Source organism: Eptesicus fuscus, chromosome 7 (assembly GCF_027574615.1).
Source record: "Eptesicus fuscus isolate TK198812 chromosome 7, DD_ASM_mEF_20220401, whole genome shotgun sequence".
NCBI lineage: Eukaryota > Metazoa > Chordata > Mammalia > Chiroptera > Vespertilionidae > Eptesicus > Eptesicus fuscus.
Window position 1 is genome coordinate 98,272,539 of NC_072479.1, and position 16,028 is coordinate 98,288,566.

At 51.0% G+C, this 16,028-nt stretch overlaps 1 protein-coding gene across 3 annotated transcripts in view; it reads right to left on the minus strand.

Moving 5' to 3' along the window:
- Window positions 1–16,028, minus strand: part of LARGE1 (LARGE xylosyl- and glucuronyltransferase 1) — a 437,563-nt gene that overhangs the window by 222,751 nt on the left and 198,784 nt on the right. For all 3 annotated transcript variants that reach the window (XM_008144698.3, XM_054719464.1, XM_054719463.1), the window contains 2 exons: window positions 13,003–13,304; window positions 133–215 (listed from right to left, as the gene is read on the minus strand). In XM_008144698.3, coding sequence (XP_008142920.2) covers window positions 133–215; window positions 13,003–13,304 — 385 coding nt within the window. The remainder of the gene's footprint in view (window positions 1–132; window positions 216–13,002; window positions 13,305–16,028) is intronic.

Sequence of the window (16,028 nt, forward strand, 5' to 3'; positions counted from 1 at the left end):
CAAGGTCTCAGGCTAAAGTTAAATCTTCATGGCAGCTTGAATGTCTGATGAAAGGGTGCTCGGATTTAACCCTTCCCCCCAGAAACACACAGGCAGACCGCCACGCCTGCAGAACGTAACCATCGCGCTCACCTGTGAAACAGGACAGACTTGACCAAGGTGACGACATCCCGGCTGGCGTTGTATCCCGCGCAGACAATAGCAACGTGGATCGTCTGGGAAGCAAACAAAAACAGGGCGAGCAGTTAGATCCATGGAGAAGGGCCTTCCCGCGGCTTCCGACCGCATGACAGAGAAAAATCGCCTTTACTTCTTGTTGGGATCATCAGAAAACAAAGAACACAGGCTGCAGCTCTGGAAAGTAACTCGAGACAGTTTTATTAAGCCTTTTTAATCGGTTTATGGAGCTATCATCATTTGGAAACCATTAAGGCTCTTTTCAATTACATTTTGGGGATGAGAGACATGGCAATTGGCTCAAACAGACAAACAGTGAGCTCCCTGCCCCCAAGCTGCAGACGATGACAGATGGCAACCAGAGAGAGGAAAGAAAACACGCCCCAAAAGGATGAGCTGGCCATCGGGGATCTCCAACCGAGAAGGGGTGGCTCCGAGAGCTTGTGAAATGTTCCCACGAGATGTCTCAGGTTCAGGTCAACTTGATAACAAGGCAGAGGGGCAGAGGGGCCAGTATGGACCGCAGCCGGATATCATTCAAAGAACTGAAGCCTGGCAGGAGTGAAGGGAGCCCGATGGGCCATATCACCTAAGGGGTCAAGAGCGTGGGCCCCAGACGTGAATGAATGAATCCTGGCTCCGTCCTTTAACCCAAGGTGACCCTGCGAATGCTGTAGTGTCAGGTGACTCCCTGTCACATAAGAGGCATAACACGTCCTGCAGAATGTCATGGAGCATGTGTGGCAACGACGCCAAAAGCACAATATGGTGCTCGGCACATTGCATTCCAGTGACAGAACAAATGTCCTTGAACACTGAGCTTCCCAAACGGGGTGCCTCGGCGCCGTGGTGTGCTGTACATGAACTCCAGGCGATGGAGGTACTCATCTCTTCCAGCTCTCCTGCCACCAGGCAGGGCTGGCCCCTCAGGCTCAGCACATGTATATATATATGTGTATATATATGTATATATATATATATATACACACACACACACACACACACATATGTATATGTGTGTGTGTGTGTGTATGTGTATGTATATGTATGTATATATGTGTATGTGTGTGTGTATATATATATATATATGTGTGTGTGTGTGTGTGTGTGTGCCTGTATGTGTGTGTGTGTGTATTATTGACTTTTTACAGAGAGGAAGGGAGAGGGATAGAGAGGTAGAAACATTGATGAGAGAGAAATATCTATCAGCTGCCTCCTGCACGCCCCACACACTGGGGATCAAGCCTGCAACCAAGGTACATGCCCTCGACTGGAATCAAACCTCAGTCCACAGCCTGAGGCTCTATCCACTGAGCCAAACCGGTCAGGGCCTTTTTTAAAAAATATTTTTATTGATTTCAGAGAGTGGAAAGAAGAAAGGAAGAGAGAAAAGGAAACATCAATGAAGAGAGAATCATTGATCAGCTGCTTCCTGCACGCCCCACACTGGGGATCAAGCCTGCAACCCGGTCATATGCCCTGATCAGGAATCGCGCTGTGACCCCCTGGTTCATAGGTCGACGCTCAACCATTGAGCCACACCAGCCTGGCTTCCACACCTTTCGAACGAGCCAAGTTTCCTGACCGATTCTGGTGCCCTTTCCTCACATCCCTCTGTCCTGGAGGCTGGAGGGGAAGGCTCTGAAACCGTCTCAGATACAGTGCTTATCCCTAAAGTGAAAGGAAGCGGCAGGGCACCCCTGGCCACCCTTGGGGATGGATAATTGCAGGATAACGTTTAAGGAGCTCAACAAACTCCGCCGACACATAGACCGCAAGGCTCTCTCTAAGGAGGCCCATGGAGGCTCCTGCTCACCCGCCTTCACCCTAACAGGGAGCTCTGTCCACCTGGCACGCCGTGAACGTGCACCCGGACACGCAGGGAGAAGAATGCCGCTGTGCACTAGGCTCACTCCCTATGCTGCTGCGCTCCGTCAGGAAGAACTCAGGTAGGACAAGCGCATTTTTTGGAGTTTCCAGTGTGACAGAAAAAAACAACAACCCTGGGGCTGTTTTCACATATATGCCAGCCGGGGAGAATAAGCATTGTCCCAAAGAAATTCAGACCAAACTACAGGATGGAGGCCAATGAACGGTGGCCCTGGCAAAAGTCATCAACACTCTGCCCAGCCCTGTTGCCTTAGCAACACCATCCATCATCCGCAGTGACCCAGAAGGCCTGGTACACCCTGCAGGGCATTCTGCCTGGGGGCACACTTTAGGGAAAACCTTCTCCTATGAGGGGAACGGCAGGAGTGGGAGTGAGAGGGGAAACCGGTTTAAAAACTGCGAAAAGTTAGGCTCAGTGCAGATTCTGGGCCGCTGCTGCAGCCTCCTGGGCAGGGGGGGCCAGGTGGGGAGGCAGCTGCTGTCACGTGGCAGCCAGAGAAGCACACAGCTGGGGACTGAGGCCGGGATGAGGGAGTGATGAAAACCAACGAGAGTCAGGAGACCTGGGTTTGAGCTGCAACTTCAATGCTGCGTTGCCATGTGACCGTGGAGCAGGCACTTAACGTCCCTGAGCCTCACTGGCTCTTCTGCGAAATGGATGTAAAAATGGGCGCCCATTGGGCTGCTGTGAGGACCAGACGCTTGGGTGCAAGAAGGTGCAGGTGGTGAGCTGCTTACGCACACTTACTGGATGCACACGCAGCATCAGGGGACCTTGGTCTTCATCTCCCTGCTGCCACTTGCCCATCTGTATTTCAGGGACATCCTGCTGCTTACCCTCAAGGGGCTGGTGAGGACCTGGAGCCGTGGCCCTCAAACTGGAGCATGCACCAGAACCCCTGCGAGGCTTATTAGCACAGAGAGCGGGCCCTCCCCCGAGCTCCCGATTCAGGGGCGTGGCCAGGGGGCCTGAGGGTTGCCTGCATCCAGGCGATGCTGATGGCCCAGGGACCACACTTTAGAAACCACTGCTCTGTCCAAAGCACTGTGAGGTGCCCTGGCCAGTGTGGTTGGGCGTCATCCAGTGCACCACAAGGTGGCCTATTGGATTCTGGTCAGGGCACATGCCTGAGTTGTGGGCCAGATCCCCAGCAGGGGGCATGCAGGAGGCAGTCAATAGATGCTTGTCTTCTCTCTCTTCTCTCTCCTCCTCTCTCTCTCCCCTCTCCTCCCTTCTCCTCCCCTCTCCTCTCCTCTTCTCTTCCCTTCTGTTCTCTCTCTCTCTCTTCTTTCTCTCTCTCTCTCTCTCTCTCCCCTTCCTACCCCTGTCTCTAAAAATCAATAGAAAAATTAAAATAATAAATAAATGTCTCTGGTAAGAACTCAAGAGACGTTAGCTGTGGTTATGTTGAGACGGTACAAGGGGAGTTCATAGAACCCATTCCGAATACCTTCCCTCCATCACTTATACAAAACCAGTAAGGGTGGCACCCATCCTCCACCTGCCTTCCTCTCCCAGGTGAGGGAAAGGCAAAGCGATGAGGCTTCCACGGTGCAAAGAACAAAGCCCTGGAGTGAGGAGAGCTGGATGGCGCCCCAGCTCTGCCTCTGGCCAGCTGGGTGACCCTGGGAAAGTTACTGATCCTCTCTGCTCCTCAGTGACTCCTCTATAGAAGGAGGGCTTTAGAACTTCTAGGCAGAGTTTTCCTCGTGTCTAGGGCTTTCCACAATTCAAGATGAAGAAAGAGGGACCCAGAGCAGTTAAGTGCCTTGTCCAAGGTCCCATGGCTCAGCCAGTTGGTGGCCAATGGGTAGAGTTTGGAATCCCACATTACCCAGCCTCAGTAGAGCACACATGTAACGATTAAAATGAAATAAAAAGTATCACTCATGGGGCACTTAAAATCATCTTACCAACTTCCTGGGCACCTCTCCTCCCTTGGGAAACTACCGATAGAATTTTATTTGCTCAAAATACTGAATGATGGACCCAACAGACACAATGATTTCAACCTCGTAGACATCAGAAGGAGACACGTGTTAACTGCAGGGGAAGCCAAAGCCATCCGGGACTCGGCAAGGGGCAGGCGATTTGCAGGGGCGACAGGGCCCAGTGTGGGGACAGGATGGGCCAAGCCTCCAGGGGTGACTAGAGTGTCTCTCCCAGAGTCAAGGCCCAATAAATGAGCCAGAAGTGAATGCCCATCGGCCTCCTCCACCCTGCACATCCCTGGCCTGCTTTAGGATTGATCTGCTGTGTCAGAAAGAATAGCATGACCCGGGGGAGCAGAAACCCGAGCATTTCTGGGAAAGCACATGAATGGGTGAGACGATATGGGGTCAACAGAAGTTTAATGGGGAGGGCAGACCCATGTTCAGGCAAGTGTCTTGTCCAAATACCGCCTGACACTGATCCACCGTGGTAGCCGCATGCTACGCTCCTACCTACGGGGCCTCTGGATGGCTGGCCTGACCCAAACATTTGACACACATTCGCCAAACATTCACTCGTTCTGCAAACATTCTCGTTGGGGGACACAGAAAACAGACAGATAGGGTGTCCCCCAAAATGTACTAGTATATACACTTTAAAGCTGATAGCTCCATTGACGTTCCTTTCTTTTCAGAGTTAACCCGTTAGAATTAATAATTATTCAGAGCATGTATACATTTATGGGATACCCTGCATAAATAATTAAAATACATAGAATGCTGGAGGATGGGAAGTCTGGGAAGAAAATGAAGCAAGGGATAAAGGACGTGTGTGGGTGGAGGGGAAGGTGGGGTTGCCTGGGCGGCGATCACTTTGAGGTGACCCTGGAACAAGAATGTGAAGTACATGAGGAGATGAGCCTGTAGGTCTCCAGGCCGCAGGCGCCAGGCAGCGGACTGAGCGAGGGAGCCGGCGTGCGTCAGGACCACGGGGAGCCGGGCTGCCTGGGAGAGAGGCGGCGAGGGGGACGGTGAGCTGAGACCAGAGGGGGCACATGGGCTGACCCTTCGCGCTCACCGTCATTTGTAAGAACTTGCCTTTCCCAGTGTGCGAGGGGAGGAGCCACGGGAGGGCTCAGAGCTGAGAAATGGCCTGATCTGGCTTTTCTTTTCAAAGGCTCACTCACGATGCCAGTGGAGAACAGATTTTCTGTGTGTGTGCGTGGGTGGGGGCAGGGGAGCAAGCGAGGAAGCAGAGAGAACAGTCCAGAATGCAATAAGCCAGGTGTGGTGGGTGCTGCCCCAATGCCCCTTCGGTGAGAAACATGCTGCCCGGATTGCTCGGAGGGCTGTCCCCAGGCAGCCGCGAGCTGTCACACCTGCAGGAATTGCCCGGAGGTCAGCCCCTTCCTGGGGTGACCACATCCTATAAAGCCCACAGCATCCTCGGTGCCGGCCCCACGGACACGCCTCCATGGACGGTCCATGCGGGAACGTGCATCTCGGGTGCTTCACAGCACAGCAAGCAGGAGGTGTGTGGGTCAGGGAGGCAGGGGAGAGGGGAGACGGGGCCAGGTAACATATTCCTTCAGAATCCTCTGTGGTCAGCGTGTAGTCCGCTTCTGCAGTGGAGAAAACTGTCACAGATTAAGATTTGCAGCCTGTGGCGAGGATGTGGAGAAACTGGACCCCCGTGCACTGCAGCGGAGAGTATAAATGGGTGCAGGCACTATGGAAAAGGGTATGGTGGGTCCCAGAAAAATTAAAAATAGAAACTATATAATCCAGCAATCCCGCATCTGAAGAGAGAGAGAGAGAGAGAGAGAGAGAGGTCTCCAAAAGAACTGAAAACAGCCCAGCCAGTGTGGCTCAGTGGTTAAGCGTCAACCTATGAACAAGGAGGTCACAGTTCAATTTCTGGTGAGGGCACATGCCCAGGTTGCGGGCTTGATCCCCAGTGTGGGGCAAACAGGAGGCAGCCGCTCAATGATTCTCTCTCATCACTGATGTTTCTCTCTCTTTCTCCCTCTCCCTTCCTCTCTGAAATCAATAAAAATATATACAAAAGAACTGAAAGCAGGATCTCAAATAGATATTTGCACACCCAGGTTCATAGCAGCACTATTCATGATGGCTAAGAGGTGGAAGCGAACCAAGTGTCCATTGTCAGATGGAGAAATAAACAAAATGTGGTGTATACACACACACACACACACACACACACACACACACACACACTGGAATAATATTCTTCCTTAATAAAGGAAGAAAATCCTACATGCTACAGCATGTATGAACATGGAGGACATTACACGAAGTAAAATGAGCCAGTCACAAAAGGACAAATGCTGAATGATCCTTCCCACTTATACGAGGTCCCTAAAGTACACGAATTCACAGACCGAGAGCCGATGGTGGTTGCGGGGGCCTGGGGAGAGGGAAGGAGTTGTTTAGTGGGCGCAGACTTTCCGTTTTGCAAGATGAACAAGTTCTGAAGGTCTGTCCTACAACAACATGCACACACTCGGCACGGCTTGAGCCGTGCACTTAAAAATGATTAAGAGGGTAAACGTCATGTTACGGGGTTTCACTGTTCCACAATCAAAAACCAAAAAAGATTCCCAACGTGGGCCTGTGCATTTTAGCTATGTGGCCTCGACAAGTCTAACCCTTCCCGTGGATAAAATGAGGATGGTGAAAATGCTCCCCTGAGCTGAGCTAACATATGTAAAGTGCAGTGTCGAACACTAACCCACAGTGCATGAAAGCAGATGTGGTTGGGATCATTACCACCCACAGCCCGCCCCGCCTCCCATGGCGCCCCTGCTCTGAGCCAGCTGGAGGGCCAGCTAAGCCTTATTTCTGTAACGTGCCCTCAGGGGAGGATGCCCTGGTGCGTCAACTCCCCTGCCAAACTCCTCCCTGTCTTGGAAGATGTAATACCACCTGGTGGAACCTCAGCTTCCTCACCTATAAACAAGGGGTAATAATATGTCAACGTCCAGGGCTGTTGGACAGAGAGAGATGATTCATGTAGAGGGCTTAGAGCCAGGCACCCTGTAAGTAGTAGATATGTAACCAGCCGCCATTATTATTAATTGTTATTATCAACGAGTTTATAGTATGAGAAGGCTCTAGCTTCAAGGCCTGGAGCCTTAAATGTCCTCAAAAGTCAGGCCTCAGTTTCTCCCTTCCGCCCTCACTCCCACCCCCTTCAAGGAAGACCTGGGACAGTCTCTCCCCCGCTGTTGCAAGGAGGGCGTTCAGATTTGCCCAGTTCCCTCTGCTCTGTCCCATGCGGGCGCTGCCTTTACCCCCTTCACATACGAGGGGGCAGGAGGCGCGGAATGAGGAGATGAGCCACTGACTCACTCATCACCTGGGCCACGATGACAACTAGGGAAAACGAGGATAGCACTCTTCTTGTTCTCCACTGCAGTTTCGGCTTCTCTGTTTTTGTTGTCGGTACATCCTCAAAAAATTAATTTTGTAAGAGAACGCACTATCTGGAGCAGATTGAGCCAGGCCTGTTCAGGAGGCTCAGACAGGAGGCTGCCGGAGACGGGCCCCTTGTGTGCTAGGCAGCCTCCCAGGTCGTCCTCACAGCTCCTGGCCAGCTGGTAGTCACGGCCGGTGGGAACTCGCCTGCACTCTCGGGGCTGATGTGCGGAGCCAGCAGAACTTGGCAGGAGCCGTGGTACATAAGGTCCAAGGCTAGGGCATCCAAGAGACTGTGGTTCCTGCCTTGCTCCGCGGAATCCCTTACCGGGAAGCTAGCTGCCAGGTGGAGAGAACACTCAAGCAGTGCAGCGGAGGACGCTCGAGGAGTCCCACGGAACTGCGGCCCCAGCCAGGCCAGTGTGCTATCCTGGGCGCGCAGCCTCCAGCCCCAAGCATGCCCACAGATGGCCGCAGCCCCAGCCGGTCATCTCACTGCCACCTCGTGTGAGAGCTAGAGTTCCAACCCTGTACACTGCTCCCAGATTGCTCATCTTCAGAAGCTGCATGAGATAATAAATGCTTACTGTTTAAGCCATTAGATGTTGGGGATAACATGCTATGAAGCAATAAATAACTATTAGACTCAGGGAAGGCACCTCAGATGTGACGGGAGCCAGGACTCCCTAAAAATCGCTGCCTAAGAAATCTGATGGGGCTCCTCCATCTACAACATTTGGCCTGACATTTAGGGAAGATATTTTAGTGGATCTACATCCTCGAAGGAGCCCCAAAGGCAACACATGAAGCTAATAAAATGTGAGTCCACAGGCTGTGCCAGTGTCTTCCCATAGTCACGTGGTACATGGGAAGATTGCAGGCACACCCCTCTCCACTGCTGGGATCTACACTAATAAAAGAGAAATATGCAAATTGACCATACTTTTGCCACACCCACCAGCCAATCAGGAGTGAGTATGCAGATTAACCCAACAAAGATGATGGGTTAATTTGCATACACAGGTGCCAAGCGGCCAGGGGCGGGGCAGGGCTGGACTGTATGAGTGTCACGTTCCGCACCGCCCCAGACGCTCAGGGCCTCTGGGCAGTGTGGGAAGGTGGGGCCGGAGCGGAAAGAGGAGGATCGGGGGCCGGAGGGAAAGAGGAAGCTCTGGGGCTGGAGCAGAAAGGCGGTGCTGGCAGCCAGGGAAAGGAAGGCCCACTCTTGCATGAATCTTCATGCATCGGGCTTCTAGTATTATATAAAAACCCTGGAAGATGGAGTAAAAACACGGAACTAGATCAAACAGCTCAAAATACTGTGGGTTGGTCAGGGGCCCAGTAAACTCAGCTGAGAGGTGGCAAGTGTTATAAACGCAATGCCTATAGCAAAATGGTAGCTAACAAATGCATCTGCAATCTGAAAGGCAATTTAAAACAACCCACCTTCTTTCAAGGGAACAGACACATCCTTGCTTAGACCCACTGAGAAAGGGGAACCCCCAGGTTGCCAGGCTGCTACGGCCCCCAATGTGAAAGCGGACCCCCACATTGTTAACTGGTCGCCCTGAAGCCTTCTGAGGCGAGGCACCTGCCAGGCACAGAACAAGGACTGGGGCTCTGAGGCTGAGGAAAGGGTGGGTCCCAGGGATGATCAGGCAAAGAGCATTTAATGCTATGGGTCACGGCACAGATTCTGGAAGCAAACAGCTTAGCTTTAATGCCAGCTCCACCTCCTCCTGGCAGTGTGACTTTGAAATAATTAGTTCACCTTTAGCTTTCTAATCTTTAAAAGTTAGAGAGTATGTTGTGGGGACGACATGAGATATGTTATGCAAGTGTAGTGTCTGGTAACATTTAGCAATGCCTGGTAAACGTTCGCTTGTATCACTAGTACACTGCTGCCAAGAAGTCAAGTTCAAAGCATAGAGAACAGGAAAGAGAGATCCTTCCTTAAAGGACATCGGCAGTACCATTCGCCTGACTTTCCATAATGACAATGCCAATGGTTGCTGCTGAAAGTATATCCACATATGTGTAGACATCCCTCCCATTGAGAGACAGGTGTGTGTTTCCACCCCCTTGGAACTGGGTGGGCGTCTGTGCATGTTTCAACACTACCAGCAGAGCGGACACCAGGTGACTCCTGAGCCAGGTCATAAAGTGCTTCGCTCTGGCTTGCTCACTGGAGTGCTTGTACTTCAGCCACCAGGAAAGCAGCCGACTGCCCTGTAGCTGCCATGTTGGAAGGAAGCCCAACTAGCCCCTGCAGAAAGACCACAGGGAGAGGCCAGGGTCTCCAACAGGAAAAAGCAGCGATGTCAGGCCAGCCAGCCAGCCCCCACTGCTCCAGGCCTGCACTACTCCAGCTCCAGCCACAAAATAACAACTTAGATATAAGGGCCCCCAACCAGCTAAGCAATTCCCAAGCCCTGGACCCACACAAACTACAAGAGGTAATAAAACCACAGGTGTTTGAAGCCACTACATTTTAGGGGATTTGCTAGGAAACTGGAATATCAATATCTGCCATCCTATATAATAAAAGGGTAATATGCAAATCAACTGAACAGCAGAACTACCGGTTGCTATGACGTGCACTGATCACCAGGGGCCAGATGCTCAATTCAGGAGCTGCCCCCTGGTGGTCAGTCCCACAGGGGGAGTGCTGCTCAGCCACAAGCTGGGCTGATGACTAGCAAGTGCAGTGGTGGTGGCGGGAGCCTCTCCCGTCTCTGCAGCAGCATTAAGGTTGTCCGACTACAGCTTGGGCCCACTCCGTCCATCAGTCGGACATTCCCCTGAGGGCTCCCGGACTGCTAAAGGGTGCAGGCTGGGCTGAGGAACGCCCCCTTCACCCCCAGTGCATGAATGTCGTGCACCGGGCCTCTAGTAAGTATATACATGACACTCATACAGAGTTAGTTTCCCACCTGCTACCACAATTACACTTGGGAAACATATTCTCATTTTATAGGGATGAAGCAGACACTACGGAGCACCCAGATTGTTCAAAATCACATGACTAGTAAGTGGCAAAGCAAAGATTCCTGGTCAGGAACTCTGACTCCGGGTCCAGTGATGGTTCTGCTGCTCCATAGCTGACGCTCAAAGTAGACCAGAAATGCAAGAAAAATATACATATCTGTACACACATAGGCACAAATGAGGATCAAAGAGAATCATTCTGATCCATGTCTCAAGGCACAAAGAACCAGCCCCTCGCTGGGGCAGCCCTGCCCTGACAGCAGAAATGCAGGGATCACATGGGCAGCTAGCTGCAAACCACATGACTAGGAAATGATCAGAGGCACAGGACCGGTGAGGACCCCATTTCTAAAATCAGATACTCTCAGCTGACAGCCTGGGCATCATTACAGAGGCCTTTTCATAAATACTTGTCATTCTCTAGAGAAGTTTCAGACCAATAGGAGATGAGGGTGGCGTCGTTGGTTATAGGGGCCTGCATCTGACAGCGTGTCAAGACTAGCTTCAGCCCTAGCTGATTTGGCTCAGTGGATAGAGTGTCAGCCGGCGGACTGAAGGGTCCCAGGTTCGATTCCAGTCAAGGGCACATGCCTGGGTTGCGGGCTCGATCCCCAGTAGAGGGCGTGCAGGAGGCAGCCAATCAAAGATTCTTTCTCATCATTGATGTTTCTATCTCTCTCTCCCTCTTCTTTCCTCTCTGAAATCAACAAAAATATATTTTTTTAAAAAAAGACTAGCTTCAGCACTTGTAACCACCACGTGTTAGATGAAGGGAGGCTTCTATTTTGACTCCATTGACTGACATTCTTGTTTGCTTCTACGGCTTTTTCACTAAAATTTATAGACACGAAGCCATGGAGACAGAGGAAGTGGACTGCTGATGGGTAGGAAGCCAGCATCTCAAGGTAAATGTGTACCCAGAGGAGATTACTTTGGAATAACATGCCAGGAGATCAAGACTTTCAGATTCATCTATGGAAGATCTGAACAGGACCAGGGGCTCATCACAGACAAATTCTGCCAAAAATCACTTTTTAAGTGTGTAAGAAGTAACATTACTAATTAACGCAAAGAAAGAGGAGAACAAATACAATCTAATTCTCAGGCACAAGTCAAAAAACTACAAATTACGTTATAGTAACCATCAGCAACCTCAAGGTCCAATTCCTATATTTCTACATCTCCTTGCAGAGAGCACAGGGATACAGAGGATCACATCATGCATCTGTGCTTTCAAGCAGTGATTTCTAAACAGTGTCCACTATCTCAGAATCACCCGAATAGATTCTTTTAATACTCATATTTTTGGGACCTACTCTCAAGGAACAACGACTCTGCATCTGGAGACGTATGCAGTACTTTAAACAATAAAGAATTTAAATTAAAAATATGACTTAAATTTGGTTTGCCTCTATTTTTGTCATTTTGCTATTTCATAGAAATTTCTCTACTTCTATATAGCACAGGCAGGCGTTATTTTTCAGATTTATTGATGAGACTTCTGAAGTTCAGAGAGGTTAGGTAACTTGCTCAAGTACTCTCAGCAGAAACCAGCAGAGCTGGGAAATGAACTCGGGCTTCTGTGTGTCTCCAAAGGTCTTGCTCTTCACAGGGAAGCTCTAACTCCTGTCCATGGGAACTAGAAGCAGCAGGAAATGAGTGAATGAGAGTGAAAGCGTGTGTGTGTATTCAGCACACACAATAAGCATGGTTGTATGAATGAGCGGGGTGAGGGGTGATAGGAAGAGGGTAAGTTTCCCAAATGTCTAGAGAGGTACTAAGAAATAAAGCAGACCCTAAAAGGGGGAAAGTGATATGAAGCTATGAAAGTTCCAACCACTGTCTTAGATGAGCAATAAGTCTCTGGTTCTGAATTGTAGAAGCTGTTCCTAACAGGGCCATCACCCCGGGTACACCACTCACACTGTAGTCTAAGTCAGCGGTTGCCAACCGGTGGTCTGCGGACCACTAGTGGTCCATGAGGTCCAAAAGGTTGGCAACCACTGGTCTAAGAACAGGGGCCCCCCGGATGACAACCAGGTGTGTAAACCTTGAGCAGGTCCAAATGAACTGCGAAGAAAGGAGAGCTGGCTTCCATCAGTTTGTGCCTTTTGATATCTTTGCAGTGTAGGCTTTCTTCTTTTCTTTTTAAATGTATTTTTATTGATTTCAGAAAGGAAGGCAGTGAGAGAGAGAGAAACATCAATGATGAGACTCATTGATTGGCTGCCTTTTGCATGCCCCCTACTGAGGACTGAGCCAGCAACCCGGGCATGTGGCCTTGTCCGGAATCGAACCCAGGACCCTTCAGTCCACAGGCCGATGCTCTATCCACTGAGCCAAACCAGCTAGGGCTGTAGGCTTTCTTATCCCCATTTTTCAGATGGCAAAACTGAGGCTCAGAGGCTAACGGTTTGTCAGACCAACAGCAGAGTTGGTGGCCAGTCAGGTTCACACCCAGGTCTGAGTCAAGAGCGCCAGCCCTGTCCAGGCATCTGGCGGTGCTTCTAGGCCAGCATTTGCAAGGGGTGGGGGTGGGGGGCAGTTGGGCCTTGGAGGGTTCTAGGTGCTCTTTACCTCACACTTCTCCACGACTGGCTGCTGCCCACACTCGGAGCTGTTGCCCGCCACGATGCCAGCTCGAAGGTTCTCGCTGTCCCCAGTACCCTCTTCCATGGAGTAGGTCTTGGAGTGGTTGCCACGGCGATGGGCTGGGGCCCTGCCCTGGGCCAGGCTGAGCTGCCTGCGGAGGGCTCGGTTCTCCTCCTCCACCTCACGCACCCGCACCTCCAGGCTCTCGCGCTCCCGCTGGCCGGGGGCCGAGTACCGGGGACTGTGCGGCTGGGACTCCAGCGGAGACAGCGACACGGGCTTCCCATCTGTGGGTGCAGAAAGACCAGGGAAGAGTTAACCCAGAGTGAAACACACCCCAGCCCCTCCACGTACCCCAGACATGCATTACTACATCGCGAAGTTCTTCTCACAATCCCATTTACAAGAGAAAACAGATGGAAAGTGGGTTACAAATAAATGCATCCAGACGGAGCTGGGAACAAAGTTGAGAACAGAATGACTTATGACGGTGATAAAAACTAACATGCTGTTTAGAGAAGACAATCATAATATAATTTTTCCTAATTAAATGCACTGTCTTCTTTTCCCTACTTGGCACGTTACTAGCTAGACACTCTTGTTATCAATAAAGCCTTATAAATATGAAGGAGGAGGAAGAATGGAGAAGGAAGAGAATGGGAAGAAAAAGGGAGGTGAGGAGTAGGAGGATGTGGAAGTAGGCAAAAAAGGAAGGGGGGAGAGAAGAAATATTAATAATGATTAAGTTGACTTAGTTCTTCCTGGGTGAACTCCTATGCATCCTTCAAAACCCTATTTCAGAAGCATCACTTCCCAGGGGAAACTTTCTAATTGCAGGCAAAATATCCTTCAACATGTCCCAAAAGTGTTTTGTACATAGGCACTATAAAAATGGACCTGTCATATTATATTTGGTAAATTATTTTATCAAACATCTTCTGTCAAGATTAGGAAATCACTAAGGACAAAGACCGGGCCTTACTATACTACTTATCTTTGTGGTAACATTATCATAATATCCAATAAGTGCCGAAAGGCTGGATGCATGTGTCCGTGCCAAGAGTAAAATTATTAAGGTCAACAAGGAAGAAGAAAGTAGGACTGTAATCAATCTCAAAGTTTCCCCAGAAAAGCAGTTACCATTCCAGGGAGTGCCAGCAACTCTCCATTTAACAATCACACACAGAGAAGATAAGTAGCGTTTTCCAAGCCACACAACCAGGACGCAGCGCTGTCAGAATGCGTAACCAGGTCTTCCTGATGCCCGAGCCCGTACACTTTCCACTAAGTGCCGTTTCATAATAGGCTAGAGAGCCACGGATGAAAAGTAACATTATGCCCGGCCGCTGTGGCTGCGTGGCTGAGCACTGACCCATGAACCAAGAGGTCACCAGCTCGATTCCCAGTCAGGGCCCATGCTCAGGTTGTGGGCTCGATCCCCAATAGGGGCTTGCAGGAGGCAGCCAATCACTGTTTCTCTCTCATGGATGTTGATGTTTCTATCTTCCTTTCCCTCTCCCTACCTCTATCTCTAAAAAATAAAAAATCAATTAAAACACACACACATTATTAATGTAAAACCCCATCTCCCAAAGATGCTTAGCAAACCACCCTGTGCACAGTAGGCTCAACGCATGCCTACCACCCAGGAGCCCCAGCAACGTAAGACACAGGGAAAGGTGTCGCTCCCGTGCCCACGCCTCCGAAATCCTGGACGCAGCTCCACCACGGCTGCCTCAGAGACTCCCCAGCAACCATCGCGTCTCCAGCAATTACCCTCTCTCCGCCGCCTGCCAGAAAAACACTCCTCTTTTTTCATCCTTCCCGTTTTTCTTCTTCCTCTCCAGGCCCCACTGAGCTTCCAAACTGTCCCAGGAAGTCGGTGAGACTCAGGAAACTTGAGGATCACAGGAAGAGGCAAGCACACCCTGCAGTTCCCCATGCAGCCTTCCGCATCCCCTGTGCCCAGGGCCCTTTGATGTCCCTCTGGGCCTTCACAAACACAGCTCCCTCTTTCCCTCTTAATCACCTCGGGGTTAAACTCCGGAGCGCCCGCTCCTCTCCCATCCAGGCGGCAAACAGGACGCTCGGGATGACACTGCCCGGGACTACAAATCAAAGGCCAGGGCGCGTGTGTGGGGACGTGAAGCCACAGGTCAGTGAGGGTGGCACTGTCGCTGAGCTGGCCAGTGATGAGCGGTGACCCAGGCGTTTGAAACCGGTCTCCCTGTTTGCTCAAATCAAATCAGTTCCACCGAGAATGAAAAAGAATAAGCAGCCAACAGCAATTGTGTTTTCTCAGCCGACATCCACCCTTGGGGCAGGGGTGGGAGAGGGGCATCGGGCCTGGCAGTGGGCAGCGTGGCGCCGGCTGTGTGTCTGCGCCCCGCCTGGCAGTTCATGCTGAGGATGTCTTAGGTCATCACGGCCCAGGCAGGTGGCAATTGGTGACTCCATTACGGATGAGGACACTGAGACCCTAAAAGCGTAAGCCATGTTCCCACAGTGGTGCAGCCTGATTAGATCCGAGGTGAGTGAGAGGTACAGGTGCTCTCGGGCACAAGGTCTTGGGGAACGTTTTGGGCAGGAACCCAAGAATCTCTGGGAGCCCACAAAATGAACGACAAACGGGAACTGTGAGTGGGTTCTTTGGAGGGGTCACTTAAATGCTCCCAGTGTCAGTGTTCCCTTCTGTGAAATGGGAGCAGAAGTGCTAACCTTACAAGGAGGACGGAAGGCTTAAGTAAGGTCCCAAAATGCAAGCACCGAGCCCTGTCCCTGGGAGTCACTCGGTATAAAGTAATTCCTCCAACTCCTTCCCAGTGCGGGTCGTGGTATCACAGGTGAGATGAGCTGACGATGACAAGGTGGTAAATTTTCTGAACACCGCGCTGTTCTGAGTGGTCTGTGGGAGGAGTAGCCAGCAAGCCAGGCCTTCCTCTGACACCATCCTGCCTTCAGCCTTAGGTGGGTCAGAGTTCACCCAGGGCGATAGGGAAGTCAGGCAGGTT